Source organism: Monodelphis domestica, chromosome 3 (assembly GCF_027887165.1).
Source record: "Monodelphis domestica isolate mMonDom1 chromosome 3, mMonDom1.pri, whole genome shotgun sequence".
NCBI classification, from domain to species: domain Eukaryota; kingdom Metazoa; phylum Chordata; class Mammalia; order Didelphimorphia; family Didelphidae; genus Monodelphis; species Monodelphis domestica.
The window spans coordinates 71,406,079-71,433,546 of record NC_077229.1 but is presented as its reverse complement, the minus strand read 5'-3'; the positions used below and the strand labels follow the sequence as shown (position 1 = coordinate 71,433,546).

At 47.3% G+C, this 27,468-nt stretch overlaps 1 protein-coding gene across 1 annotated transcript; it reads right to left on the bottom strand.

Annotated features, from left to right (window-relative positions):
* Nucleotides 1–943: 943 nt before the first annotated feature.
* SHC2 (SHC adaptor protein 2) lies at nt 944–22,992 on the bottom strand. The gene is given in 14 exon segments (XM_056822086.1): nt 944–2,734; nt 4,539–4,840; nt 5,505–5,663; nt 7,098–7,164; nt 7,683–7,854; nt 9,089–9,215; nt 9,433–9,484; nt 9,901–9,954; nt 13,512–13,631; nt 16,023–16,083; nt 18,554–18,624; nt 22,454–22,515; nt 22,518–22,626; nt 22,629–22,992. Coding segments are annotated over 14 exon segments (1,701 nt in total). The 5' UTR covers nt 22,845–22,992; the 3' UTR covers nt 944–2,605.
* Between the last annotated feature and the right edge of the window lie 4,476 nt (nt 22,993–27,468).

The window sequence follows — 27,468 nt, the reverse complement described above, 5'->3', positions numbered from 1 at the left end:
GAGATCGGAAGTTTCAGGAGAAATGTTCAAATAATTTTTTTGAGAGAGATTCGACTGGGAGATTTTTGAGTGACAGTTATCCCTGAGAGAGAAGTCTTCTGAGCTAAGATCTCTAAATGGGAGTTAAGGGGCTAAAAAGCTTCCAGAACTTGTGGGTCAGAAGACCTAGGTTCAATACTTTGTGACCTTGAAGAAGAAATTTCCTCTTTGAGTTTCAGTTTTCCCCATTTGTAAAATGGGCACAAAAACCAACTGACCCACCCAAAATGATTTGTGTACTGCAAAGCCTTTAGAAGTCAAGACTTAATAGTAAGATGGATAGAAAGCCATTCATGGAGCCCAGAAAACCTGGTTTCCAGTCCTGCCTCTGACACAAATTGGCTGTGTGACTCTAAGCAACTTGTTTTATTTCTCAGTGCTGTAGGCCAGAGAGGTCAAACATATGCAGCCCACAACAGTGCCCATTGCAGCAGGAACCAGACTAAAATGTAATTGGGAAATATTTATCAAAATAAATTAAAATACAGTAGAACATAAGGTAATGCCGATATGTCATTTTCTAAACCACTATTCAGCTGGCAGGGATTCCTGTGTTCAGTTGAGAGTGTATGTTTCTCTTTGAGTTTGACATCCCTGGTGTAGACAACTCTCCAAGACCATGATGCAGAGAAAGGGCCTGTTTCCATTGGCAGATGTTCCTCACTGCACATGGATGAAAACACAGACCTTCAGAAATGGTCCATGGGTCCTCTAGCCCTGCACTTGCCTTCCTCCTCTGGAGAGGGTTTGGCCGTGTGGGTGTGGAGAGATTTCCTTCGGGTTGGTTTAGTTCTTGGGCTGGGACCATTACTCCCCGAGATGGACAACTCCAGGCACTGGGGTGGGAAGGGGAGAGGAAACATCTTTCAAGACTGGGTGTATCAGCATAAATGAGGCCAAGTCATTTAGTCACCTCCAGATTTAATTATAATCAGGAGCTGAATGCCAATCTAGGGAGAGGTAACTGGAAGGAGAGAATAGTGGTCATTGACTGGAGTATTGGAAAGGAAAGAAATGTATAGTGGGCATTGTTGGAACCAATCCCTTTTTCTCCTGCTCTAATCTGCTGCCAATTTGCTATGTGATTGATCCAGGGTGAATCCTTTCCCCTCTCTGAGCATTAATTTATTACCCACCAGTAAAATGGAGGATATTAGACTTAATGACCCCTCAGGATTCTTCTGAAATGAAAGGTCCCAGAATTCTTCTCAATATTGGGAGACCCTACATCCCAGAATCCTCCGGTACCTGGACTCTGAATGAGTTAGCAGGGCCTGTAGAGAAGATTGGGAGTGATGGCACAGCTGGAGACCCCAAGCCCCACCTCCCAAATGCCAAGTTTCCTTCCCATGGGTTATTGGGGCTGCAGCAGCTAATTACCAAAGTCCATTCCAGTTCTAGGTTCTGTGACATCATATAGCTTCCTTTCTCCTAATGAGCATAAGAGATTATCTCATCAAAGTGGCAGGGGAAGGAGGAGGGGAAAATAACAGGGTGGTCTGGGCAGACACAGGACCCCAAATCTCCACCTTTGCTCTGACCCCACCTCCATTCATCTTGAGGATCTCCAAGCACCTTAACTAGACCTCCTCACCCCCCCCATTATGCACCCACATTTTACAGCTGAGGAATTTAGGCTCCAGGCAAGAAGTAGGCAGCATCACGTTCCTATGTTGCCCCAACTCATTTGAGAATGAGGTCACCAGCTTCGAAGTCATCCATCATTTTGTTATTATTATTTGTTTGTTTAAAAAAAGTCAGAAAAAGTTTCATCTTTGGTATGAACACATTCACTCCAGGTGAATGAAGGCAAGAGATGGGTCTGGGGCTCCCAGAGACCCAGATTGGCCCGTCCCCCTTGGCGCAGGGAGAAGAAGTAGCCAGTCCTTCACTCCGAAGGCGAACAACGTTGCCACCAGCAACTCCAGGCTCAGCGCTGAGATAACACGTCCAAGAAGAGCAAGAAAAGATCAGCCCAAAGCCAGGGCCTAAATGGGTGAGGACAGGCAGCTGATGGAGAAGGAAGCACCTGGGAGCTGTGATATCGGAAGGAGAGGAACCGTAGCCACTTCAAAATAAGGAGGGACCCTAGAACACTGAACACAAAACAAAGGGGAGCCTAGAATACTGTCAGCTGGGAGGAGCCTGAGATTCCTCTGCATCCAACACTTTCATCTTAGGAAGAGAGAAAATGAGAGCCAGAGAAGGCAGCAATCCTACAGATGTTAACATCAGGGTTCTGATCGTCTGTGTTCTCAGGGCTCTTCCATCTCTGACATCCTGTGTTCTCGGGGCTCCCCTAGTTCTAACCTTGGGTGTTCCAAGAGCCCTCCCAGCTCTGACCTATTCTAGGGGCCCTCTTAGCTCTGCTATGCTGTGTTCTAGGGGCCCTCCCATTTCTAATATCTTATGTTCTACATTCTGTAATGCAGTCCATGTGAAGAATGGATGAGGGAAAGGACACTTGTAGCCTGGCCTCCTCATCCCTCTTTAGACAGCCCAGGCCCAGTGACCCCGGACAGCAGGCAACCCCATCTCCCTGGGACGCCCCCCACCCCAGGCCAGGTCAGGATTCTCGCTTCACCACATCACGCAGGTGCAGTTCACTCTCAGCAGCCAGGATGGGCTGCCCATTCTGCAGATGGTAATCGATAAGGTGGCTGATGCTCTCAAACAACACATCCTTGGTCCGAACCTGTGGCACAAAGAAAACTGATTGGGGTGGAGAAAGGGAACCCTGGTGGGGGTGGGCAGGCAGAGGGGAGAACCTGCAAGAGAGTAAGGAAGGAGTGGTCCAGCCTTGGGGCTAAAATACAAAAGGGGGGCAGCTGGGTAGCTCAGTGGATTGAGAGCCAGGCCTAGAGACTAGGTTCAAATCTGACCTCAGACACTTCCTAGCTGTGTGACCTTTGCCAAGTCACTTGACCCCCATTGCCTAGCCCTTACCACTCTTCTGCCTTAGAAGCAATACACAATATTGATTCTAAATCAGAAGGTAAGGTTTTTAAAAATAAAATACAAAAGGAAACTCCCTCTTGGTCTTGGATTAGGACATTTGGACAATTTACCTTCCTTCTAAGACAAGCAGCCACCCCACACACATACATACTATATCACATCACATCGTGGCCCTTTCAGACCACGGCTCAAAAATCCACCAGCTGGACAGTCAGAGGGCACAACAGGTAGCTTTAGATGAGTGGACATGACCCCAGGACAAGGGCACAAGGTGCATCTGTCCAGGCCCGGATAGATCTGAAAGTGCCCTCGTCTTGAACTTCTGGAAGAAACGAGGTCAGATGGACCAAGCCAGGAGTTCTAGTTCCTCAGTTCTAGTCCATGTGGTCCATGTGATCATGGGGAGCATTCCCACTCACTGGGTCACATTTTCTCCAGAGGCGGCATCCTGTAACGCCCCTCACACAGAATTTCAGATGAAAGCAACCTTAAAGATCATCTAGTCTTCTTCCAGGTTCCCCCCTTCTCCCCTTCCACCAGCCCATTCCTATGCAATTGTCATATTTTGGATATATCTATATATACATGTTGTTTCTCCCAGTGGAATATGTACTCCTTGAGACAGACACCTTTTCCCTATCTATGCATCTGTGTATCTTCATGTCTTTTGGTTTCTATATCTATTTATCTGTCTCTAACCATCTATTTCTATGGTTTTCTCTTTTTTGTTTCCTCCTTCCCTTTCTTTCTCCCCTTCCTCTCTTTCTCCTTTTTCCCCTCCCTTTCTCTCTCTCCTCTTTCTTCTTTACTCTCTTCTCCTTTCTCTCCTCTTTTCTTCCTTCTCCTCTTCCTCTCTTTCTCCTTTCCCCCTCCCTTTCTTTCTCCTCTTTCTTCTTTCCTCTCTTCTCCTTTCTCTCCTTTTCTTCCTTCTCCTCTTCCTCTCTTTCTCCTTTCCCCCTCCCTTTCTTTCTCCTCTTTCTTCTTTCCTCTCTTCTCCTTTCTCTCCTTTTCTTCCTTCTCCTCTTCCTCTCTTTCTCCTTTCCCCCCTCCCTTTCTTTCTCCTCTTTCTTCTTTCCTCTCTTCTCCTTTCTCTCCTTTTCTTCCTTCTCCTCTTCCTCTCTTTCTCCTTTTCCCCTCCCTTTCTCTCTCCTCTTTTCTTCCTCCTCTTCTTCCTCCTTTTCCCCCTCCCTTTCTCTCTCTCCTCTCTTCTTTCCTCTCCTTTCTTTTCTCTCCCCTCTTTTCTTCCTCCTCCTCTTCCTCTCTGTCCATCTCTCTGTCTCTGACTCTCTCTATCTCTCTGTCTCTGTCTGTCTGTCTCTCCCCTTGAAACCAAGGATCATTTCATTTTTGTCTTCATATCTCTATTGTCTAAGTACCTAGCATACATGGTGCTTAATAAATGCCCACTGATGTATTGAACTGGAACTCTCTCTGGCTTCTTCTAGCTAGTTCCTGCATCCTTTCCAGTGCTCTAAGACTCCATGCTTTATGTCCCCCCAGCTCTGGTGACTGTTGGTGCTTGCTTTTTCCGGTCTCCTTACCACACCCTCAGGGTCCACCAGGAGCAGATGCTTGGGCTGTCCACCATGCATGCCTGTGAGAACATACTGTCCAGGGTTAGTGACACTGTCCCGCACCAGGAAATCCCCATCTGCTCTGAGCAGCTTCTCTGCTGCCCGCCGGCTCATCTTGCCGTGGTACCAGGGCTCTCGGCGTAGCTGCTCCTCTGTTGGAGCAATGGGAGCCCGGCGAGTGGGTGGACTGGGCCATTGGTCCTCAATGGGCACAGGACCACTGCTGGACACAGAGCACTCGTGCAATTTCAAAGCATCTTCAAAGGGCCCTGCAATCCCAAGAGACCTGGGGTTCAGCCTGGGTAAGATCAGTTTCCTCATCTATTAAATGGGAGTAGGTAATCTTGGGCTTACCTCCCTCATGGGGTTCTTTGAGACGTGGATGAGGGAAATGATGAGAAAAGGGCCATGCAAATTTGTTTCTCCCTCCAACCATGTCAAATGAAAGAACTGTTGGCTTTTTGAGTTGGAAGGACCCTAAAGTTCCTTTAAGTCACCTTTCTCATTTTATTGATAAGAAAAATCGGGCCCAAAGAAGGGGCAGAACTTGCCCAGAGTCACACAGCAATAATAATTGGCATAACCAGGATTTAAACTCAGGCTTGCTATTAATTAAATAATTAATTAATGAACTCAGGCTTGCTGCTTTCCGATCAATGTTCCTTTCATCATACCGTCCTGAATACAAAGCCATCATGTTTTCTCTCCAAGTTTAGAAGATCCCTGATTATTGGCCAGCTGCCTTCTCCCCTCAAGCCTTTCCTCCTCAGACTAAGGGCTCCCTGAGGGCAGAGCTGGGTGTTCTTTGAGGGGAGGGATGTATCTCCCATTAGACTGCTCCCCCCTTTCACCCCAGAGCAGAGGCCATAGCAACCCTTCAATTAGGGGTTCTCTAAGGACAAGGTCTTGTCTCCCTTCCTTCCCCCATCATACTCATATCAAAGAGGTCCTTCTTGGGGCTCTCTTCCGGGGCAGCAGGCTCTGTCTCCCAGCTCTCCAGGTTCTGTGTGTTCACATACATGTGCTCCTCATAGTCCCGAGAGCCCAGAGGCCGGCTGTCTGCCTGCAAGTAGCCATCATCACAGGGCTGGCCTGAGAAGGGATACAGAGGGACTTAGCTGAGCCAGGTAGGAGAACTGAGGGGTGTGACTAGAAAGATTGGGTTGGGTGGGTGAAGAGGAGAGGAATAATTGAGAGAGGTGGATGGGGCTAGCCCCCTAATTTCTCTGGATAATTGGTCTGCCTCTGGGTGGTAATTAACTTCTAAATTTGGGATAAGTGCAAGTGGAGAAAAAGGAAAGGAGAGAGGGAGGTGAGGAAATCAGAGATTTAAAGCTAGCAGGGACCCTAATGGCCATCAGGGCCAACCTCTTCATTTTACAGAAAGGTTCAGCAACTTGCTAACATCACAAGGATAGAAGCAAGATTTGAACCCAGACCTTCAGACTTTGCAGGCAGTGATGAAGAGAGAAAACTCCTTAGCTTACTCACATAACCTCCCTTTTCAATTATGTGCATTCTGCGAATGGTACAAGCTTGTGTTCCCTAATCTCATTTTACTTTCTCCTCAATCCACGTATTTGCATTAGCCATAGCCCATGCTTGGAAAGCACTTCCTTCCTACTCCCGGAAATCCTCTATAAATTCTATTTCCTCCTCCTCACCTCCCCCCAAATACCCCACCACACTCACATCCCAACATGAACAGGATCTCTCCTTCCTCAAATTTGCCTAGAGAGGATTATCTGGTCCTCTCTTGGTCCTTATTATAATATATATTGCTTTAAGTTGATCTATATACAGCATCCCACCACCTCTATTAGACTGTAAGTTTCCTGAGAGCAGGAAATACATTCTTTTTCATTTTGTAGCCCTAGTACTGATCACAGACCCCTGTAAATAGTAGAGACTTACAGAATATTTGTTGATTTGATTAGAAAACAGGAAGGAAGGAAAGAATGATGGAAGGAAGAAAAGAAGGAATGAAGGAACAAAGGAAGAAAAGAAGGAAGGAAAGAAGGAAGGAAGAAGGAAGGAAGGAAGGAAGGAAGGAAGGAAGGAAGGAAGGAAGGAAGGAAGGAAGGAAGGAAGGAAGGAAGGAAGGAAGGAAGGAAGGAAGGAAGGAAGGAAAGAAGGAAGGAAGGAAGGAAAGAAGGAAGGAAGGAAGGGAGGGAGGGAGGAATGAAGGAAGGAAGGAAGGAGGGAGGGAGGGAGGAAGGGAGGGAGGAAGGAAGGAAGGAAGGAAGGAAGGAAGGAAGGAAGGAAGGAAGGAAGGAAGGAAGGAAGGAAGGAAGGAAGGAAGGAAGGAAGGAAGGAAGGAAGGAAGGAAGGAAGGAGAAAAGTGACTAAAAAACAGGAGGAATGGGTAGAGGATAGTGAGCCCAAAGGGTATCTTAGCAGGGTTGGGTGGGGCATGCTGCCAGCAGAGATGGGATGTCTTAGCCAGGTCTTGACTAATATAGGGGCCCAGTCCATCAGGATCCTCCCTCTCCAGCTACAGCCTTTTCCTCTGAGAAATACTCATACCAGGAAGACCCAGGTCCCAGTGTAGGCCAGACTGACCCCTCTGCTCTCTCCGGGCAGGTGATCCAAGCTAGGAAGCAAAATTGGCAGTCAGCATTCTCTTCCTCACCTTCTCCCTATCCCCTCCAGCCCTCTCTCAGCCCTGCCCCCCATAGCCCTACCCTGCTTTCAATCCCCTCCAGTTCTCCCAGCCTGGCCCCTCCAGATACAGCCACAGGCAGATTTCTTGCTATTTCTGATGCTTTCATCTCTTTCTCAGAGCAGAAATTCTATGAGGACAGGAACAATGTCTCTCCCTCAAATCAGTGGCTTCCCAGGGTATGGATGATGCCCTTTTCCCTTCTATTCCCCTTGGATTATCCATGAAGGGTGGTGACCATGTCACCCCACCTCCCCCTGCCATTTTCTCTGTCATTACATTTTACAAAAGGGGATGCTGAGAGACAGAATCCAGGATGTCTATTACCCACCCAATGGGTCCTTAGAGATGGAGGTCTCTGAAGCCTCTGACCCTGTGATAGGACACTCCTTATAGTAGCCCCCTTCCCAGAAGCCCAAGATTCCCTGGAAGGACAGGCAGAGGCTAACCTGACTGAAGGCCCCAGAGCTTGGTGGCTGGGTATGGACATAGCTAGGAGCCCAGAGTCGGGAGTCCACCAGACCACCCAAGGGTGGCTCCTTCCCAGGGATGCTGTTATAATAGTCATGCTCAGTGGCGTCTTCCTCCTCAGCCCAGGCTGATTCCTCATTCCCCATCATCCTGGGCCATGGAAACAAAGGGGAAGTGAGCAGGTAGGGTGGGAGTGGCAGGGAAAGATCCCTGATAAAAATCCTCTTGATTTTAAGGGGGCCAGGACATTGTAGGGTATCACAAGCCTGGACATAAGGTCTCCACCCACTCCAACAACAGGAAGAGAAGATGTTCTTCAGATGATGCTATGTCCACTGTTGTTATCACCAGGGAGTTATGGGCAGCTGGCAAAGCTCTGGAGTCTGACATCACCACAATGCCGAAAGGAGTACATACTTGTTCTGTTTGGCTCTTGAAGCCAGAACTAAGACCAACATGAGGAATACCCCAGAGAGGCAGATTTTAACTCAAAGTAAGGGACAAATTTCTAACAATGTTTAGAAATAAAATGGGCTACTCCCAGGACAAGTGAGCTCCCCATCGCTTAAGGTCTTCAAGAAGAACTCAACTTGTTTGGAGATGTCAGAGGAGGGTTCTCTGTTCAGGGACAGACTGATCTAGGTGCCCTTTGAGGCTGCTTCCAACTCTGAGATAATGTGATTCTAACAGCCTTGAAGGCAGGGTCAGGGAATGGGCCATATATTCCCAGGATTGGAGGATCTAGAGCTGAAAGGGACTCCAGAGGCTGTTTAATTCAACCCTCATTTTGCAGAGGAAACCAAGTCTGGGGAAAGGGAAGTGACTTGCACAGATAATAAGCATCTGAAATGGGATCTGCTCCCTCATGTCCTCTGACTCTGAAGCCACGATACCATACTTTCTTCTAATGTCTCCCCTCAGCTCCCACACAGACACACTCAATGCTAGGACACAATAGGCACCCAACAATCACGGAATAGAAAAGGGCATTGATGCAAGAGGTTACCTTGGGACAAGAGGACCCTATGAATCACCAAGTCCAACCATATCATTTTACAGAAAGAGAAACTGATGCCCACTGAAGAGTAATTAGAATCACAGAATCTCAGATCTGGAAGAGATTTCCCAGGGAATATCATTCAATCCATATCTGAACAGGAATTTTATTTAGGACATCCTTTACAACCAGAGATACAGTTCTAGAATAGCTCCAATAAAGGGAATCTCACTACCTACCAAGGCAAAGGAAAGTTTAGGAGGCAAATGTAGGACCCAAACCTGGGTCTAATGACTTCCCATCTGGGGCACCTTCCCCCACACCGTGTCTACTTGTCCTCTGGACAAGGTAAGGCCAGATTTGGGTTGGAGATGAGGACCCATTTACCTTTCAGGAGGAATGGCCATTTTGGGGGGGCTATAGAGATACTGTTTGAAACGCAGTTCAAAGGCCTGGCCAACAGTGCTGATGACATTCTGGGCTAATCCTTCACAGCACTCCAAAATGTGACAAGCTATGGAAGAAAGGAGAGAAGGGGAGACTAGAGAGCATGTCACATGAAGCAGGATCCTGGGAGCCTCAAATACCACCCCCACACACACACACACTTCTTCCCCTTAATCCCTCCTTCCAGGAAAGTTTTCTATATGCTCAAAAGATCAGAGTCATTTCTAACCATCCTCCAGTCCCAGCCACATTGCTCCCTTCTCCCTGGCCAGGGGTCATCTCACCTCTCTGGTTAATGGGATCCTTTGCCACATAAGCCACGTAATCTGTCATGTCCTGTGGGGAAATGAGAGTACACAGAGTGAGAAGACAGCCCAGACCTTCTCCTGGCCCCCATCCCATCCCAGATCCTGGAACCTGGGATTCAGAGGCTGATCTGCACGCCCCAGGGTTTGAAGAGGGGTGCCAGATGAACAGAATTGTCAGAGAGCGACGGCAATAGCCTCAGCCAATGGTAGGGGGAGCTGGTGAGGTGGTTGCCTAGCAACAAGGGGTCCAGCTGGATGCAGAAGCGAAAGGAGGCTGTGATTGTGGTGGTAGGGATGGTAGACGGGAAGAGAGGACCAGGTGCGGAAGAGCCTGGGGCGGGTGGGAGAGGGGGTGGGGATAGAGTAGTAAAGGAGGGAAGAAGTTCAGGAGGAGCTGCTCCTCAGAGGAAGGCTCCCAGCAACCCCCTCACTGGTAGGGCTTACCGTGTCGCCACCGGAGGCGAAGGAGATGGACTGCATGTGATGGTTAGCGATGATCTGTCCCGGACAGAGAGGCAGAGATGGGTTACAATGAAGCTGGGAGCTAAGCCCAAGGGGCAAAGCCTGAGGTGGACCTTGGACAGGCTAGGGACCCTCCTTCCTAGTCAGGGGAGACTAGGAAGCTAGGAAGGAGCCAGGAGTCCGAGCTATCAGCCCCGGAGGACTCATAGGAGCACTGTCTCGAATGCTGTATCACTTGTGAGGCACCTGGGCTTGGCATCCCACCTCAGGATCATTACTCCTCTCTGCCTCAGCTTGATTTCTCTCCCTGCCCCAGTTTGGGGACCCTGGTCCTTTGTTTCCATGGACATACATGCACTCACATGTAAAAACATGTGGTGGAACTGTGGAGGGTCATATTGGGTAGTGCTTGGGAGAACTGGAATTAAGGGACCCTTCCAGGTTAATGTATATGACCTGCTGCATAAAATCTGCACTTGCTTATATTCACACTTACAGACTTCCAATTGAACTCCAGGCTGAGCTTGTCCTGGAATCCCTGTTGTTTTTCCCCACTGATCTTTATCCCTGTCTGCCCTCACCTTCCTCATCCCTTTCATAGCCCAAGGGTCAAGAGCTATTTCTTCCTTCCTTCCTTCCTTCCTTCCTTCCTTCCTTCCTTCCTTCCTTCCTTCCTTCCTTCGTTCCTTCCTTCCTTCCTTCTTTCCTTCCTTCCTTCCTTCTTTCCTTCCTTCCTTTCCTTCTTTCCTTTCTTTTTCCCTTCTTTCCTTCCTTTTTCCCTTCCTTCCTTCTTTCCATCCATCCTTCCTTCCTTCTTTCCTTCCTTCCTTCATTCCTCCCTCCCTTCCTTCCTTTCTTCTTTCCTTCCTTTTCCCTTCCTTCATCCTTCCTTCCTTCTTTCCATCCTTCCTTCCTCCTTCCTTTCCTGCCTTCCTTCCTTCCTTCCTTCCTTCTTTCCTTCCTTCCTTCCTTCTTTCCTTCCTTCCTTTTCTTCTTTCCTTTCTTTTTCCCTTCTTCCCTTCCTTCTTTTCTTCTTTCCTTCCTTTTTCCCTTCCTTCCTTCTTTCCATCCATCCATCCTTCCTTCTTTCCTTCCTTCCTCCCTTCCTTCATTCCTCCCTCCCTTCCTTCCTTTCTTCTTTCCTTCCTTTTCCCTTCCTTCATCCTTCCTTCCTTCTTTCCATCCTTCCTCCTTGCTTTCCTGCCTTCCTTCCTTCTTTCCTTCCTCCCTCCCTCCCTTCCTTCATTTCTCCTTTCCTTCATTTTCCCTTCCTTCCTTCTTTCTTTCCATCCTTCCTCTTTCCCTTCCTGCCTTCCTTCCTTTCTTCTTTCCTTCCTTCCTCCCTCCCTTCCTTCCTTTCTTCTTTCCTTCCTTCTTTCCATCCTTCCTTCCTCCCTTCCTTTCTTCTTTCCTTCCTTCCTTCTTTCCTTCCTCCTTCCTTTCTTCTTTCCTTCCTTCCATCCTTCCTTCCTTTCTTTTTTCCTTCCTTCTTCTCTTCCTGACTCCCTCCTTCCCTTCCTTCCTTCTTTCCTTCCTTTTTCCCTTCCTTCCTTCTTTCCTTCCTCCTTCCTTCCATCCTCCCTCCCTTCTTCCCTTCCTTTCTTCTTTCCTTCCTTTTCCCCTTCCTTCCTTCTTTCCATCTATCCTTCCTTCCTTACTTCCTCCCTCCCTTCCTTCCTTCCTTTCTTCTTTCCTTCCTTCCATCCTTCCTTCCTTCCTTTCTTTTTTCCTTACTTCTTCTCTTCCTGACTCCCTTTCTTCCTTCCTTCTTTCCTTCCTCTTCCTTCCTTCCTTCCTTCCTTCCTTCCTTCCTTCCTTCCTTCCTTCCTTCCTTCCTTTCTTCTCCTCTTTTCTTTCTTAGAATCAATACTGTATATTGGTTCCAAGGCAGAAGAGTGATAAAAGCTAGACAATAAGATTCAAGTGACTTGCCCAAGGTCAGAGTCACACACCTAGCTTCCCCACTCTGGGGCAATTTCTGCCCTCCTAAAGCAAAATCTGTTCCTGTCCTTTCTGGGACCCTGAAAATAATAATAATAATAATTTATATAGCACTTTAAGATGTGTAAAGTGCTTTACAGATATCACCTCATTTGATCTTCTCAATAACCCAGGGGGGTAGATGCTATTATTATAGTCATTTGACAAATGAGAAAAGTTTAAGCGACTTGCCCAAGGTCACACAGCTAGTGTCTAGTCAGAATTCAAATAGACTCCAAGTTCAGCACTTTATGCCCTACCCCACCTAGCTGCCTCACATAGAGAAATGTCCTTAATTTGATCTGATTCAACATATATTTGTTCAGCATACATTATGAACCAAGTGCCATGTGGTAGACTAACTAGCCCTAACCTTCCCTGGCCACTATTTTCAGCTGCTCTCAGGACTCAAACTTTCTGGGGAACCCCAGAGAGAGCCTACAATCTCACATGTTCCAAGTGAGACAAATCCTTAAGAAGCATTTAGAGACAGGCCAGGGGATGTGGGAAATGTGAAGGACCCTAGAGATCATTAAGCCCAATGTCTCCCTTTAATAGATGGGAAAACTGAGGCCTAGAGAAGGGGGAGGGGGGGGAGAAGAAAGAAAAAGAAGGAAAAGAAAAGAAAAAAGAAGACCAAAGTGTGTTTCTGGAAAAGGTGGGTTACATACTCAAATAAATTTCCTGACAAAGTGAGCCCCTTAGAGATACACTCAAAACCTCGGGGACAGACATACAGATACAGGTAGAAATGTGTATTACACATACTGGTATCTTCACATATTTCTCTTTTTTTTCCTTTTTTTCTTCACATATTTCTGAGAGGCATTGGGCATAGGGGATAGAGAACTGACTGAAATGAACACTGACTCAGACCCTCTAGAAAAGGCTCTTTACCTCTCATCGCCACTCTTTTGAGACTCTAAGTCACAAGGGAACTTTCAAGAAGGAATTTTTCCTTCATTAGTAGAAGCAATTCCCTTACTTGGGAGTTCTTTATACTCATAAAGTCACTGGTCTAGTCCCTATCTGGGCAGAAGAGCTCCAAGTCTGGAGTCTGAATTCAAATCCCACCTCGCAACTTACTAGCTGTGTGACTCTGGGCAAATCACTTCACCCCATTTGCCTCAGTTTCCTCATCTGTTGACCCCTCCGGGATTTTTGCCGGGAAAACCTAAATGGGTCACCAAGAGTCAGACTTGGCTAAAACAAGTGAACAATAGAAGTGCCTACCTCTATTCTCATATGCAATAAATGTCTGACTAATATACACATGTGTATACAGGGGCATCCATATGCAATACCCTACCCTTCTCTCTCCTTCTACTACTAGGGACCATCAGCCATCAAGGAGAGGAAGATCATTCTGGTACGTGCATACAAACACAACACTCTACCCCTCTCTCTCTTTCCATTCACAGTTATCATCCACCATCAGGGGAGAGGAAGAGTCCTCCTAAGGCCACCGATGAGTCAGGAGGAAGCAGGGGGGGCTGACCTGGCTTGGCCCCCCATCCCTGTTCCTCAGGTCAAGGGTAAGAAATGAGAATGGAATGGGTCTGTGTGGGAGAATCAGAGGGTGGCAATCAGGAGGCACCAGGGTTGCTGCTTACCTGGCGAGTGGTGGGCACCATAAGGTTGAGCCCATCAATGGAGATGTTGATTGTAATGCTCATACCAGCAAAACGGAGATTGCTCTTACCAAGGATGGAGAACAGGGCTTTGTTGGGGGCCTGTAGAAGAAATGAAACGATGCCCCTTTGGCCAGGGTATGAAACCAGAGCAATTCAGAAAATGATCAGGGTGTGGTGGTGGTAGTAGTCTCTCGGTAACCGAGGATGACGATTGTCTTTGTGCATTTTCATCTATGGTGTATAGATGAGTGTGTAGAGGAAGATCTAACCCACAGGAAAGACAGAGTTTGGTGGGGCGGGGGAAGATGGGGAGGCTGTATTCTATTTTTAATTTTAATTTTTTAACAATATTTTTCCACACTGACATGATTCATCTTGGGAGGTTGCATTCTAGGAAACAATGTGGAATTGGGGGGGGGGGTTGTTAACCTGTCCCTATCCTTTGACCCAGAGATCCTACTTTTTGGTCTATATCCCCCAAGGAAGTAAAAAACAGGAAGATGGTCCTCATCTGCACCAAAATATGCACAGCAGGACTTTTTGTGGGTAACAAAGAACTTGAAACAAGGTAAAGGTTTTTTAAAAATGGGAGAAAAAATAGCACTGACCTCAAAGGGTGATTAGGAGGATCAAATGAGATAACACACATAAAGTGCATGTTGGTGAACTTGAAAGTGCTATAAAAAAGCTATTATTGTATCTGGTTTGGGTTTTTTTTTTTTTGTTGTTTTTAAAAAAGAAAACTTTCCATCATAGACTCAATACTGTCTATTGATAACAAGGCAGAAAAGTTTTAAGGGCTAAGCATTTTGGGTTAAGTGACTTGCCCAGGGTCAGTTGGCTCTATTTTTGGGTCCTTTCCATTTTCATGACTATAGCCAAGTGGAGTAACTGTCTTGATTAATTTGGACCTAGAAAAAGGATGAGGAGCAACCAAGGAACCAGCTCTTTTGGTAGTGAAGAAGGTGGCATATAGTCAGATTCCCTCAGTAGGCTAGAGGATTTTGGATTGTTTTTCTTTGCTATCAGAGACTTGTGTGTGTGTGTGTGTGTGTGTGTGTGCGCGCGCGCGTGCGCGCCGTGCGCACGTTATCTAGAAATAACTATGATTTTAAACAGAAGGCATCAACAAAAAAATTTTTTTAAAGAAAAGAAAAAAGATTGATGCTCAGGGTTTTAGCTTAAAGGATGGGACAAGATTTAGCTTATAGGATGGGGAAACATCTGGGTTTAGAGAGATTCTAGGTTTCAGGTTGAGTAGCAACTCTCAGTTTTAAGGTAAGGATTTAGCCCCAGGGGCAGCTAGGTGGGCTCAGTGGAGAGAAAGCCAGGTCTGAAAATAGCAGGACCTGGGTTCAAAACTGACCTCAGATACTTTCTAGATGTGTGACCCTGGGTAAGTCACTCAACTCTAATTGCCTAACCCATACCACTTGTCTGCCTTGGGACCAATATTCAGTATTGATTCTAAGACATAGAAGGTAAAAGTTTTAAAAAAAGATTTCATTCCAGACCCAAGGGGGTGTCTAGGTCTATACCTACTGGGACAATTGTTAGATGACTTCTAGGCTTGGGTTAGAGGAGGGTTAATAATAGCAATTCATATTTCCATAGTGCTTTAAAGTTTGTAAAGGACTTTCTTCACAACAGCCTTGTGAGGTAGGGAGTGCCTATATTATTATCTTCATTCTATCGATTAGGAAACTAAGGGACAGAGAATACAAGTGATTTGTAACTAATAATTGAAATACTGGTTCTAGGTATGAAGTGACAGAAGTCATAGGGGAGGTTCTAGGAATGAGGTTGGGGAAAGATCCAGTTTTGGGACTGGAGCTATAGGTGTGAGATCAGAAATGAGTCTTGGTTTTAATCTCAGAGTTTTCTGTGACAGGTTGGAGAAAGATCTAGGTTTGAGGATGAGAATTCTAGATGTGAGGCTGGAGAAGGTTCTAGGTTTGATGCTATGGTTCTTGGTGTGAGATTTAGGAATAGGTCCAAGTATAAGCCTGGAGTTCTAGGTATGAGGTTGGGGAAAGGTCCAAGATTTGAGACTTGGGGTTCTAGGTATGAGATTTGGGAAAAGGCCAGGTGTGAAGCAGGGGGGAAGATGAGAGTAGGGTTCCAGGTGTGAGGTTAGGGAAGCACCCTTATTTGAGTATGGGGGTTCTAGGTATTGGGCTAGTGGTTAATTCCAATGGGAAGCTCACAGTTCTAAGGATGAATTGGAAATGTTCCATGTTGGGAAACCTAGTACAGTCCTTCATCCAAACCCATCAAGTCTTCCCTGCTAGCCATTGCATTCTTCTCCAGCTGGGGATGAAGGGAATCCACATCTTCAAGGCACTACATCTCTCACCCTCAGTCCTCAACTTGTAGGACCCAGGTAGGCAGTAGCTGACTCCTCATTTTTGTATCTAGACTTGATCTCCCCACTTCAACTCTGATTCTCCCCCAACAGACACTGCCTTTCCCCGAAGCTTCAAGACCCACCTTTTTCTTCCAGGCACCTCGGACACCAGGCACTGCTTCATAAAGTCTATTGATCGCCTCCCTGTGGGCAGACAGCATCCTCATGTGAGAAAGATCAAGGGTAGCTCAGGAAGGAGTTCAGGACTTGAGAACCCCAAGAAGGGGACAAGTCACTCCAGCAGGGCTGTGCTGCTGGGAGGGAGCTAGGTTTAAGTTGAGGAGGAGTCAGTGATGACAATGATAACTTCCACCTCACATTTCTTTAGTGTTTTAAATGTTTACAAAGCATTTCCCCCACAACAACCCAGGAGGAAGGACCGGTAGTTCTGTAGATAGAGTACCATCTCTGGAGTTAGAAGACCTAAGTTCAAATCCCATTTCAGACACTTAGCATCTGTGTGACCTTGGGCAAGTCACTTCAACTTCTCCAACACTAAGATGAAGGGGTTGGACTAGAAGACATCTGAGGTCACTTTGGAATCCAAGCCTTAAGTAGAGGCTGGGGTAGGAAATTCATATATTTGAAGGGCTCTCATATGGAAGAAGGATTGGGTTTGTTGCTTTTGGCCCCAGACGGCAGAACCAGACGTGGTGAAGAGGAAAAACAGATTTAGGATTAATGCAAGGGGAGAATTCCTAACAATTAAAGCTATCGAGGTTTGGAATGGGTTGCTTTGAGAGGTGGTGAGTTATCCCTTACATGAAGTCATCAAGGAAAGACACTGGTGGGATATATTGAGGTTGGGCTTTTTTATCTGGTATTAGATGGACTCAATGGACACTGAGTTCTAGGATTCTGGGAAACTCAACATGAAGGATAGAGTGAAGGGAAAAGTGGCTCAGTGAGGAAGATAGAGTCTTAATGAATGGACTGGAGCCCAATGAAGAGGATGGAGGACAGTAAAGGGGTGGAGTGAATCATTGAGGGAACACGGACACAGGGAGATGGCAAGTCTTCACCAAAGTGATGGTCAAGACAACTATGGGGTGGATCAGAGAGAAGGGTGTATGAGAGAGATTCTCCATTTATTGAAAGAGAATCAGTCTTCCCAGGGGACCTGACCCCATGCCTTCCCACCCTTGGCTGACCTCACCAGTTCTAGCGAGACTCCCACTGACTTTCCTGGCTCTCTCCTTCTTCCCCAGTACCGTGTCTCCCAGTTTGGAAGCAAAGATGATAAATAATAGAAGACATCCCTCCCACTTTGGCTCCACCCTCTCTAAGTCAGTGTCACAGCTATTGATCAGAGCCCATGTCTTCCTTCTCCTGATACAATAAGGAGTTTCCAATCAATCCCCTTCCATTCTTTTCACCTTTTATCTTCAGTATTCTGACCCCTTTTACTTCTGCCCTTTTCTATCTCTACCCCTCCTCATCACTTATGTCCTCCTTTTCTCCCCCATCTCCTCTTTGCCTCTAGAAAGCCCATGGATAAGGAGCTCTCTGCCTCAGTGTCCAGGGGGAGGAAGTGGGAGTAGGATCTGGGAGAGAGCATAGGATCATACGTATTGAGCTAAAATGACCTCAAAGACTAGCAAGTCCAACTCCCTCAGAAAACTGAAGAGAATCATGAAAGATGTGACTTTCCCAAGGGTTACCTGGGTAACAATCATCAGATATGGTTGAAGTTGTGTGCCGTTTCAGGCAACCAGACACCATCAGTTTTGGGGCAGGTGGTGATATCCATCCACCTTTTGGTCTGAGGGGTCAGGAGACCCAGATTTGAATTCCAGCTCCCTGTCATTGATTTGAAGTGAGAATTGAAGCAAGTCCCTTCCCCCTCTTTAGGCTATCTGTAAAAAGAGATTGGAGTAGGTGGTTCCTTTGCAGCCTGTGTAATCCATGTTTTATGTTTTAAAGATTCTTCCACCTCTGACATTCTCTATTCTGGGGCCCCTTTCTTCTCTAAAATCAATTCAGTGAATAATAATAATATGGAAATGGGTCTTGATCAATGACACATGTTAAACCCAGCGGAACTGCACGTCAGATATGGGAAGGGGGTGGGGGAAGGGGAGGGAAAGAACATGAGTCTTGTAACCATGGAAAAATATTCTAAATCATCTAATTAAATAAAATTTTAAAAATAATCTGGATAAAATAAATTCAGTGCTTACTTCTACAAGTGGAATTCAGGACACTCACATCTAGACTGTTCCCAAAGAGCTCCATGTTCCTTTCCCTTCTCTCTCAGACTCAAATTCCCCATTTTTAAAGTCATGAAAATAATCCCAGCTCTGTCTCCATGGGGCTACTATGAGGATCAAATAGATAATGGATGGGGGAAATTCCTCATAAACTGTAAAGCACTCTCTAACTATATAAGGCCTTGTAAATGGTAACAAATTTAGGACATTGACAAATACCAAGTAATCTAAAGCATTTTTTAAATATAAAGGATTATTATTGTGACTATGGGTTGAGGGGTTGTAAACATCCTCCAGGAACAAATGTTCCTTCCAGACCCTAGCTTCAGTCTCTGACTTCCTGTCTGCTCAGCCATCCCCATCTCCATCCCACTCCCAGAAGAGAGAACAGTCCCAGCACTCACCGGGTGACCTGAGTTCGGGTGTTAAAATCCAGGGACCTCATGGAGCGCAGTACCTCTATGCAGCCCATGTACTAAGGGAGATAAAGTGAGAGAAAGTCAACCCCCAGACCCTGAGGCTTCGAATGGGCTAGCAAAGCTAGCATCAATGAACCCAACTTCTCATCTAATCCCTAGTCTTGTCTCCACGTCCTCAGCCTCTGTGCCTGCTCTCTCTCGCTTCCATACTTGGAAGGGGCACTCCTCTCTCATTTAAGTCTCAGCTCACACCCTTCCTCCCTCCAATCTGGGGATGACCCTTCCAAACTTCCCCATCTCCTCTTGGATTCTCACTTCTCGATGGGGTTTTGTGGCACTATCCTCTCCATAGCCTCCTCCAACTCCTCTGACTGCTCCTTCTCAGTCTCCTTTGCTGAATCTTCATTTAAACTCCCAAACTGAGGCTCTGTCCTGGACCCTCTTCTCCCTCTCTACTCTCTTGCTTGGTGAGCTCATTGGCTTCCATAAATTCCAACATGGAGGTGATTTCCAGCTTTCCATATTCAGTTGTAGTCTCTTCCCTGAGCTACAGTCCCATACTTCCTACGTATGGCCTTTTGGACATTTTGAACTGGAGGTCCTGTAGGCACCTTAAATTCACCGGGACCCCAACAAAACTCGAAACCCTGCAAAAACAACAAGCAACTCTTCCCTCTTCCAAACTTCCCTGTTACTGTGAAAGACACCAACCTCTGAGTCATCCAAGTTCTCAGTCTTGGTGTCATCCTCAACGCCTCACTCTCTACCCACTCATATCCAGTCTTTTGCTAAGATCTATCAATTGACATTCATCACATCCCTTGTATCTACCCCCTCCTTTCCTCTGACATTATCATCCCTCTAGAGCAGACCTTCATCATCTCCCACTTGGACTGCTGCTGGTGGGCCTGCTTGCCTCAGATCTCTCCCTAGAGGGATGGGCTCTTTCCGGCCCATTCTTCACTCAGCCATCAAACCAACCATCCTAAAATGGGAGTCTGGGGGAGCAGTTACGTGACTCAGTGGATGGAGAGTCAGGCCCAGAGATGGGAGGTCCTGGGTTCAATTCTGGATTCAGATACTTCCTAGCTGGGTGACCCTGGGCAAGTCACTTAATCCCCATTGTCTAGCCCTTACTGTTCTTCTGCCTTGGAACCAATACACAGTATTGATCCTAAGATGAAAGGTAAAAGTTTAAAAATAATAATAAAAGAAAATAAATAAAATGAGTATCTGACTGTTCCTCCTTCTTCAATAAATTCTTGTGGCTCCCTATGACTTCTGGGATCAAATAGAAAAGTCTCTGACTTTTTAAAAAATCCTTACCTTCTATCCCTGTCAGTTGCCTCCTCCACCAAAACTGCCTTGTATTTCATTTGCAAATACTCACATACATGCATGTTACCTCCCCCATTAGAATGTGAGCGCCTTGCGGGCAAGAACTGTTTCAAATTTGTCTTGGTAATCTCTAGCCCTTAGCATAGCCAGGGTGAATATTTAGTGAATATTGGTTGATTGGCTGATGGATAGATTTTCCAGATGATTTCTAAACCCTTTTCTAACTCTGAAATTCCATCTTCTAAAACTGCTTCCCAGTCTTGGCATTCTGGTTCCCAAGGTTCTTTCCACATATTCTAAGGAGCCTTCCAGTAGCTGGGTGTGCAGTGGAGAGAGTTCTAGGCCTGAAGTCAGGAAGACATCTTCCTGAGTTCAAATCTGGCCTCAGACACTTACTAGCTGTATGACCCTGAGCAAGTCACTCAACCCTGTTGGCCTTAGTTCCTCATCTTCTGGAGAAGAAAATGACTCTAGTATTGCTGCCAAGAAAATGGAGGGCACAAAGAGTCAGACACGACTGAAATGATTCAACAACAACAAAAGGAGCCCTCCAGCTCTGATATTCTCTGTTATATAAGGGCCTTCCCAACTGGGACATTCTTTGCATCTAGGATTCTGAAGGCTGGTCCAGAAACAAAGGAGATAATGGATTCTCTCAAGGTTCTTCAGAGAAATCTCCAGAGTCAGAAAGGGTTAAGGCATTTTGCCTTCCCCTTTCTATCCAGTTAGACTTTGGCCCAGGATCCCACACATCCCATAATTCATCATAGAAGGGAGCAGTGCCCAGGGGCTCTGACTCTAAATTAATTAAGGATGAGATGAGGAGCCTGGAAGATATGATTAAAAACCTGCTCACCCCTTGGACTAGCTGGTCTGCTATCCTGACAGACTAAAGTTGGGTAAGGGGAAAGATCCCTCTAGCACTGCCTTCCTTCCCACCCTTCTTTTTTCTGCTAACCCCAACAGCAAAGAAACGAGCTTCCCCAGGATCAGGAAACCTTGGTTCTGGGGAATGCATTGAACTGGGAATCAGAGGACCTGGATTTGAGTCCTAGTTCCATCTCAGTTTCCCAATCTGATAAAATAAAAGAGACTTACAACTTTCTGAGTTAACAGAAATCAGAAGGTTTATTACTGAAGGGATGTGGGTAATGACTTGACCTATTTGTAAAGGTTAAGAAACCAAGCTATGAAGAGAGAGCTTGAGAGAGCTTGAGAGCCTAGATTCCCACCACTGACCACCATTGTGACCAGATAAAAAACCAAGGGCTCCCATTTCTAGGTTGAGCCCTTCATCGATGAAAGTAGGCCTTTCAGAAGGGGAGAGGGGGGGAGGGAGGGAGAGAAACAGAGAGAGAGAGAGAGAGAGAGAGAGAGAGAGAGAGAGAGAGAGAGAGAGAGAGAGAAGAGAGAGAGAGAAAAGAGAGGGAGGGAGGGAGGGGGGGAAGGAGAGGGAGAGAGAGAGAGAGAGAGAGGAGAGAGAGAGGAGAGAGAGAGAGGAGAGAGAGAGGAGAGAGAGAGAGGGGGGGAGAGAGAGAGAGAGAAGAGAGAGAGGAGAGAGAGAGAGAGAGAGAGAGAGAGAGAGAGAGAGAGAGAGAGAGAGAGAGAGAGAGAGAGAGAGAGAGAGAGAGAGAGAGAGAGAGAGAGAGAGAGAGAGAGAGAGAGAGAGAGAACGCCTTTTTCAGGCTTCTAAACTAGCTTCTGAGGAAAGAGATGGGTCTATTTTTTGTTTTCATCTACCTAGTGCCTGGATAGAGTAGATACATATAAATGTTTGTTGATTTGAAGTTAAAGGGAGGCAGGTGGTCAAAGGTGCATGCTGGGAGAATCCCAAATCACACAAGAAGATCCCAGTGAAAAGGAAAGAGGTTGAACATGGGAACAGGGATAATAGAAGCTGCCAACACTCCATGATACATAGATTCTAAGGTTTTGTCTTTTCTACAGTGGTGTCCCCTTCTAGACAATGAGTCTGACCTGATGAGGGTCTTCCTGCAGGAAAAAGGGGATCCAAAAAGCCCCTTTGAGACTGGCTGGAGGCCCCACCCTCCCGACTATGCCTTTTTTCCTGGTTTCAGGCCTAACTGGGATTAAGAAAGAGGATACCTGTAGGGAAGGGAAGTCAAAAGAGCATCTAACCCTATACTTGTGGGTGTCCTCTTCTCTCAGGGGACATGGTGGCAACTTGGGGGTAAGTGAGGTTTCCTTCTGAGAGTCAGACCCTGGGGAGGAAAGGATGGAAGAGGAGGGATGAAGGACAAGGGGAAGGACTTTCTGGGAACCCTGGGATATGGTGAGTAGAGCTCTACTGAGCTGGTAGGCATGTAGTAAATAACAAGGCCCCTAACCAATGGGCCTCAGTTTCTCCATTTGTTTTTGTTTTTTAACTGGAGTTGGATTAGATGCCCTCTAAGGTTTCATTCAATTCTGACAGATCGCAGACTCTTCATGGTTCTAGGGATCAAAGCTTAAAGTTGGGGGAACTGGTCACAAGGCTGGGGTGTCCTGGGAGAGGGGAAGAGGAGGGCGGGGGCGGCCCGCACTCACCCGCACGATGTAGGAGACCCCAGGCCCTAGGACCCTGTCGTCCGGGTGCAGCCAGCCCTGCGGGGCTTGTGGATAAAGCTGCCCTTGCGACTCCACTCGTCGCCAGCCTGCGGTGCTCGCGCCCCGGGCCGACCCCCCGCGCCCCTGCCCCGGTTCCGGCCTGGCGGGCCCCAGCTGCCCCTCGGCAGCGGCTCATCAGCTGCAAGGAGCAGGGGCTGGCACAAACGGGTTCGCAAGCGCCAGCACAGCGGCCAGGCCGGGCCCAGCCCCCGGCCCCCGGCGCTGCCGCCTCCTCCAGGCCGCCGCCCTTGGTGGCAGCCGCTGGGGCCAGCTCCTTCCCCGCGCTGGACGGACTGCGGCTGAGAAAGGCAGCGGGGCCCGAGAACTTCATGGGGACATCCTGGGCAGGAGCTTACAGAAGGTAGTGGGGTGCGTCGGGCTCGTCTGGCCCGGCCTCGGACCCGGGTCTTGGGGTGGCCGGGGGAGGCGGGCGGGGGAGAAGACGGGGCGCCGGGGCCCGGGCCTGCCCGGCTGCTCATGGCCGGGCCGCCTGCGCCCGAATGCGCCTGCAGGGCTCCGTTCCCCTCGGCTCCCTCCTCTCCCCCCACTCACCTCCCCAGCCTGCGGCCGCTCCTAGCCGGCTCGCCCCCCTCCCGGAAGGCCCCCAGAGCAGGATGATGTCATGCTGAGCAGCGCGGCAGCCTCAGCGCGCAGCCGCGGGAGGGGGAAGGGGACGGAGGTAGGGGGTAACGCAGCCCCCCTTTCCCGGCCCCCATTTCTCCCGGGCCGCTCTGGGACAGGGTGCCCCACCCCTCGCACTGCTGGGACCGAGCAATTCCCAGCTCCTACAGCCAATAGACCCAGGCCCCTCTCCGACGAGTCCTCGCCCCGGGCTCCGCTGGTGATGGAAACAGAGACTTAGCTGAGCTTCTTTCTACCACTCTTCCCCCGCGCTCTTCAGTTAGGCAGGGGCGAAGAGTGCCTCCAAAAGACACTCCTAGTCTGCGCCCCAGAACTCACAAACCCCTCCATTCAGGGAACGTTCGCCCCTTACCAGTACCCTCCCTTGCCCCCTCCAGAAAACACTAACGAGCTGGAGAGGTTGAAGAACACAGGGGAACGCCTTGGCACCCCTGAGCAAAGAAATGAGGAGCCTTTCAGTTTCACCAAGTGTCAGAGACCCGAGGAGTCTTCCCCTTTTGTATTGGCACCTCCCTCTAGGAGCTTAGAAAAGCTTTTTCTCCTCTCAGGACTCACTTTCTCTATTTGTAAAATGAGGGATGAGATGCCCCACTCCCCGTCTGACTTTCTCTATTCTAAGGGTCCTCCCACTTCTGACACTGTGTTCTAAGGGCCCTTGACATTCCGTGTCCTAAGGACTTTCTCAGTTCTAATTCTTTTCATTCTAAACAGTCTGTGGGGCCTTGCCTAGACCCCTGGAATCTCGGGCTTAGAACCGAACCCAGGGGACCACGTAAAGGAGGAATGTGCATGGGCTGGTGAAGTGGGATGAAGGGCAGTGGAAGCTGAAATAAAGGAGGTGGTTAGTAGCTCAGACTCCAAGCAGGATCAATAAAACGGAGAAACAGGATCATAGACTCTGGTGCCCGCCCCCTGCTCCCTAGGGGAGTGGGGTTAGAAGATCGGGAGGCTCCAGAGCAGATGGGAAGGGAAGAGGGCAGCACAAGCAGCTAGGATTGGCAGCCCCTGGCTGGAAACAGGGTAAGGGAGAGGGGGATTGGTGAGAGTGTGGGCATGTGTGTGTGTCTGCTTGCCTCCATTTGTACATCATCTGTGTGCTTGTGTGTGTGTGTGTGTGTGTGAGAGAGAGAGAGAGAGAGATGAGAGAGAGAGAGAGAGAGAGAGAGAGAGAGAGAGAGAGATTACTACACCATGCAAAGGATGCCAGATGCTCTGAGTCAAGGAGGCATTTCTACAGGTCTCTCTTCTGGGCTCTACTCTGATGGATTCAATCCTAGAGAATTTAGCTGCCTTCTCTTAAGCCTTGGACTAAGTGGACCAGGCTATCTGGGGCAGGACATCTCGCCCTTTCAAACCTGCTCTGGGCAGGACCAGGGACAGCGTCATCCCTCTGAGTCTAAAGCAGTTTTTCAACAGTGTCCAAAGCAAGAGGGGCTGCTGAGGCTCAACATCTGTCTTAGCAATTAACTTCTCAAATGGGGTACCTTGAGAGATCTAACCTCGTGTAGTCCCTTGTCTTTGGACCTCTGGGATATACAAGCATTCTAGGACCCAGTACTGACCAGGGCAGAGAGCCTGGGGCAGGGTCTCAGGTTTGTTTGTTTTTATTGTTGTTAGGAGGGGTGAGGGATGGGGGCTGGGGAGTAGATTCCCATTCTGACAAAAAGTCATGGAAACTTTTAGAGAATAAACCTCTTATAGGTAAGGACTCTTTGTGATCCTGATGGAACCTAGCACAGGACTGAGCACACAATAGATATTCAGTTAATATAGTGCAGTGGGCAGAGTGTGAGACTGAACCAGTAGATTGGGTCTTAGTCCAGATTCTGCCTTGACTCACTCTGTGGCCGTGGGAAAAGTCCCATCCATTCCTCTCCTTGGACCCCCTTTCTGACTGTTTATATCCCCTAAAGGGCAAGGAGAAGAGAAGCAAAGAAAGGGAAAGGGAAAGGAAATGTCACTAAGTCAGGAGACTGGGGTTCTAGTTCTGGATCTGCCAGGACTATGTCAGTTTGGGGAACTTTCATATCTTGCCCCCTTGTAATGGCCCTCCTCACACTGATATATCTGAGATCACTGAAGAGCTGGCTTAAGACATAGTTCTACAATGATTTTCTATTTTTCCCCTGAGGGTCTCTTCATCACCCTGTCTATTCTCAGTCAGCTTTCTTCAGCTTCCTGCCCCTCCCACATCCATCTCTAAGATCCCTTGCCAGCTACCTACCCATCTGTCCCTCTGGCCATCTGTTTCTCTGCCCTGTATGTCTCTCTGTTCATCTGTAGACATCTCTGTCTGTCTCTTTCAACCCATCTATTTTTAATTATATCTTTTAATCAGCATAAAAACTAAATTTTCTACTTTTCATCACAATTAAGAATGAAAGGAAACCAAAACCATTATTATAGAGTAATAGTCAAACAAAACAAATTTCTACATTGATAACGTACAAAAAATAATATTATGTCTCATTCTGCACTGAGTGCCTCACCTCTCTCTCAGGAGATAGGTAGAATGTTTCATCATTAGTTCTCTGAAATCGAGATTGGTCATTACACTCATCAGAATGCCCAATTCTTTCTTACAATATTTTCATCATTACACAAATCATTCTCCTGGTTTTGTTCATTTCATTCTGTCCAGGTTTCTCTGAAGCCAACCCCTTCATTATTTCTTAGAGCACAATTCTACCATAACTTTTTCAGCCATTCCCCAATTTGGGGCACACCCTCAGATTTTCATTCCTTTTCATCACAAAATAGCTATAAATATTTTTGTGCATCATTAGTAACTGAACTCATTTTGCTTGTACTAATCTGTCCCTTAACAAACCCACCCTCAAATTTTCTCTCCCCATCCCCTCCTATATCCTTGTTAAGTGAAATGTATTTCTGTACCCAAGTCTGTGTGTGTTCTTCCCCTCCTTTGACCAGTCCAAGGGTTAGCTGCTCCCCACCTCCTTCTCTGTGTTTGTAGAGATGTCTGCTTGTGCACCTTGATAATGGAAATGATTTCTCCTAATCTTCCTTTCTTTCCTCCTTCCTCTCTTTTCACTATTCTCTTAAGATCATCATCATATCTCTCTCTCTCTCTCTCTCTCTCTCTCTATATATATATATAATATATATATATATATATATATATCCCAAAGCTTTCAACAGACTTCCAAAGGAATCTATGAAACAAAAGATGTAAGATTGCTTCTTCTAGACTGTCTCTCTGGTCTAAACTTCCTTATATTTTTTTCTTACTCTGACTGCCTTCCCCTTTTGCCTAACAGTTTCTTTAATCTATATGTCTTTCTTGCAATGCTCAAAGGGCAAAGAAGCAGCTGTTGTCATTTATATGGAATACTCACCATTCATAGAGCTGACCCTTCACTGACAGAGGTTGGGGGAGGGAGGAGACCCAGAGGTCAAGGTGGCAGGCTAGAACATACAGTCCATTCTCCATATCCTCACACTCCACTCCTTACATGCTTTAGCTATCCAAAAACCATCCCTGCATTTCAGCTTAAGTGGTGATTTATGGGAAAGGAAGGGCCAGGGAGTTTGCCCCAGAGAGAAGCTGGCCAGCCACCAGGAGGTTCTCTGGATATGGAGGCAGCAGAAAAAAACCCAGAAACACTGTATTCTACACCCAGTGGCTAAATGATCCCAGGAAGGTCAGTTGCCTTTCCAGGTCTCTGTCACCTGAGTAAAGAAGAAAAGGAAGAAGGAAAGTAGCCTCTATGGTAGCAAGTCTTCTTAGTGCACCATCATCCTAGATGGGATCTTAGAACCCAGGACTGGGGGTTGGGGTGAGGAAGGAAGGTATGGGATGAGGGGATGAATTAGAAAGAGAATGAATAAATACCTACAGATTTAATTCTCATTAATCCAACTTTCCCAGAGCATTCTGGACTCAATGTTCTGTACCCACTGTATTATAGTCTCCACCAGAGAGCTAAACCAGCCTTTGTGCTGGGCATGAAGAGCTGTGTGGGGCTCCTGACTGCCCCTGGGCAATGCAGATACTACCAAGCCTCCTCCAGGTATAGGTTTATTGACAGCTTTATTCTTTACAGCATGTTCTTTTGCATCTATGGATGTGTTGACTGGAGATAAGGGTGGGAATTGCTGGCTGAGTATTGACTCTCTTTGACTCTTCTGTGGCTGGGGCCTCCCTTAAAGGTCACAGGAACCCACAGCCTTGTAGGGGAGAGATGTCTTGGGGAACTGGAGCAGAGTGAAAGGGCCAGAGCCATATATGGCCACTCCCCACCCTGGGAGGTGGATTTGAAAGCAGTGAATGGGGAGGGACCAAAGCCAAGGAA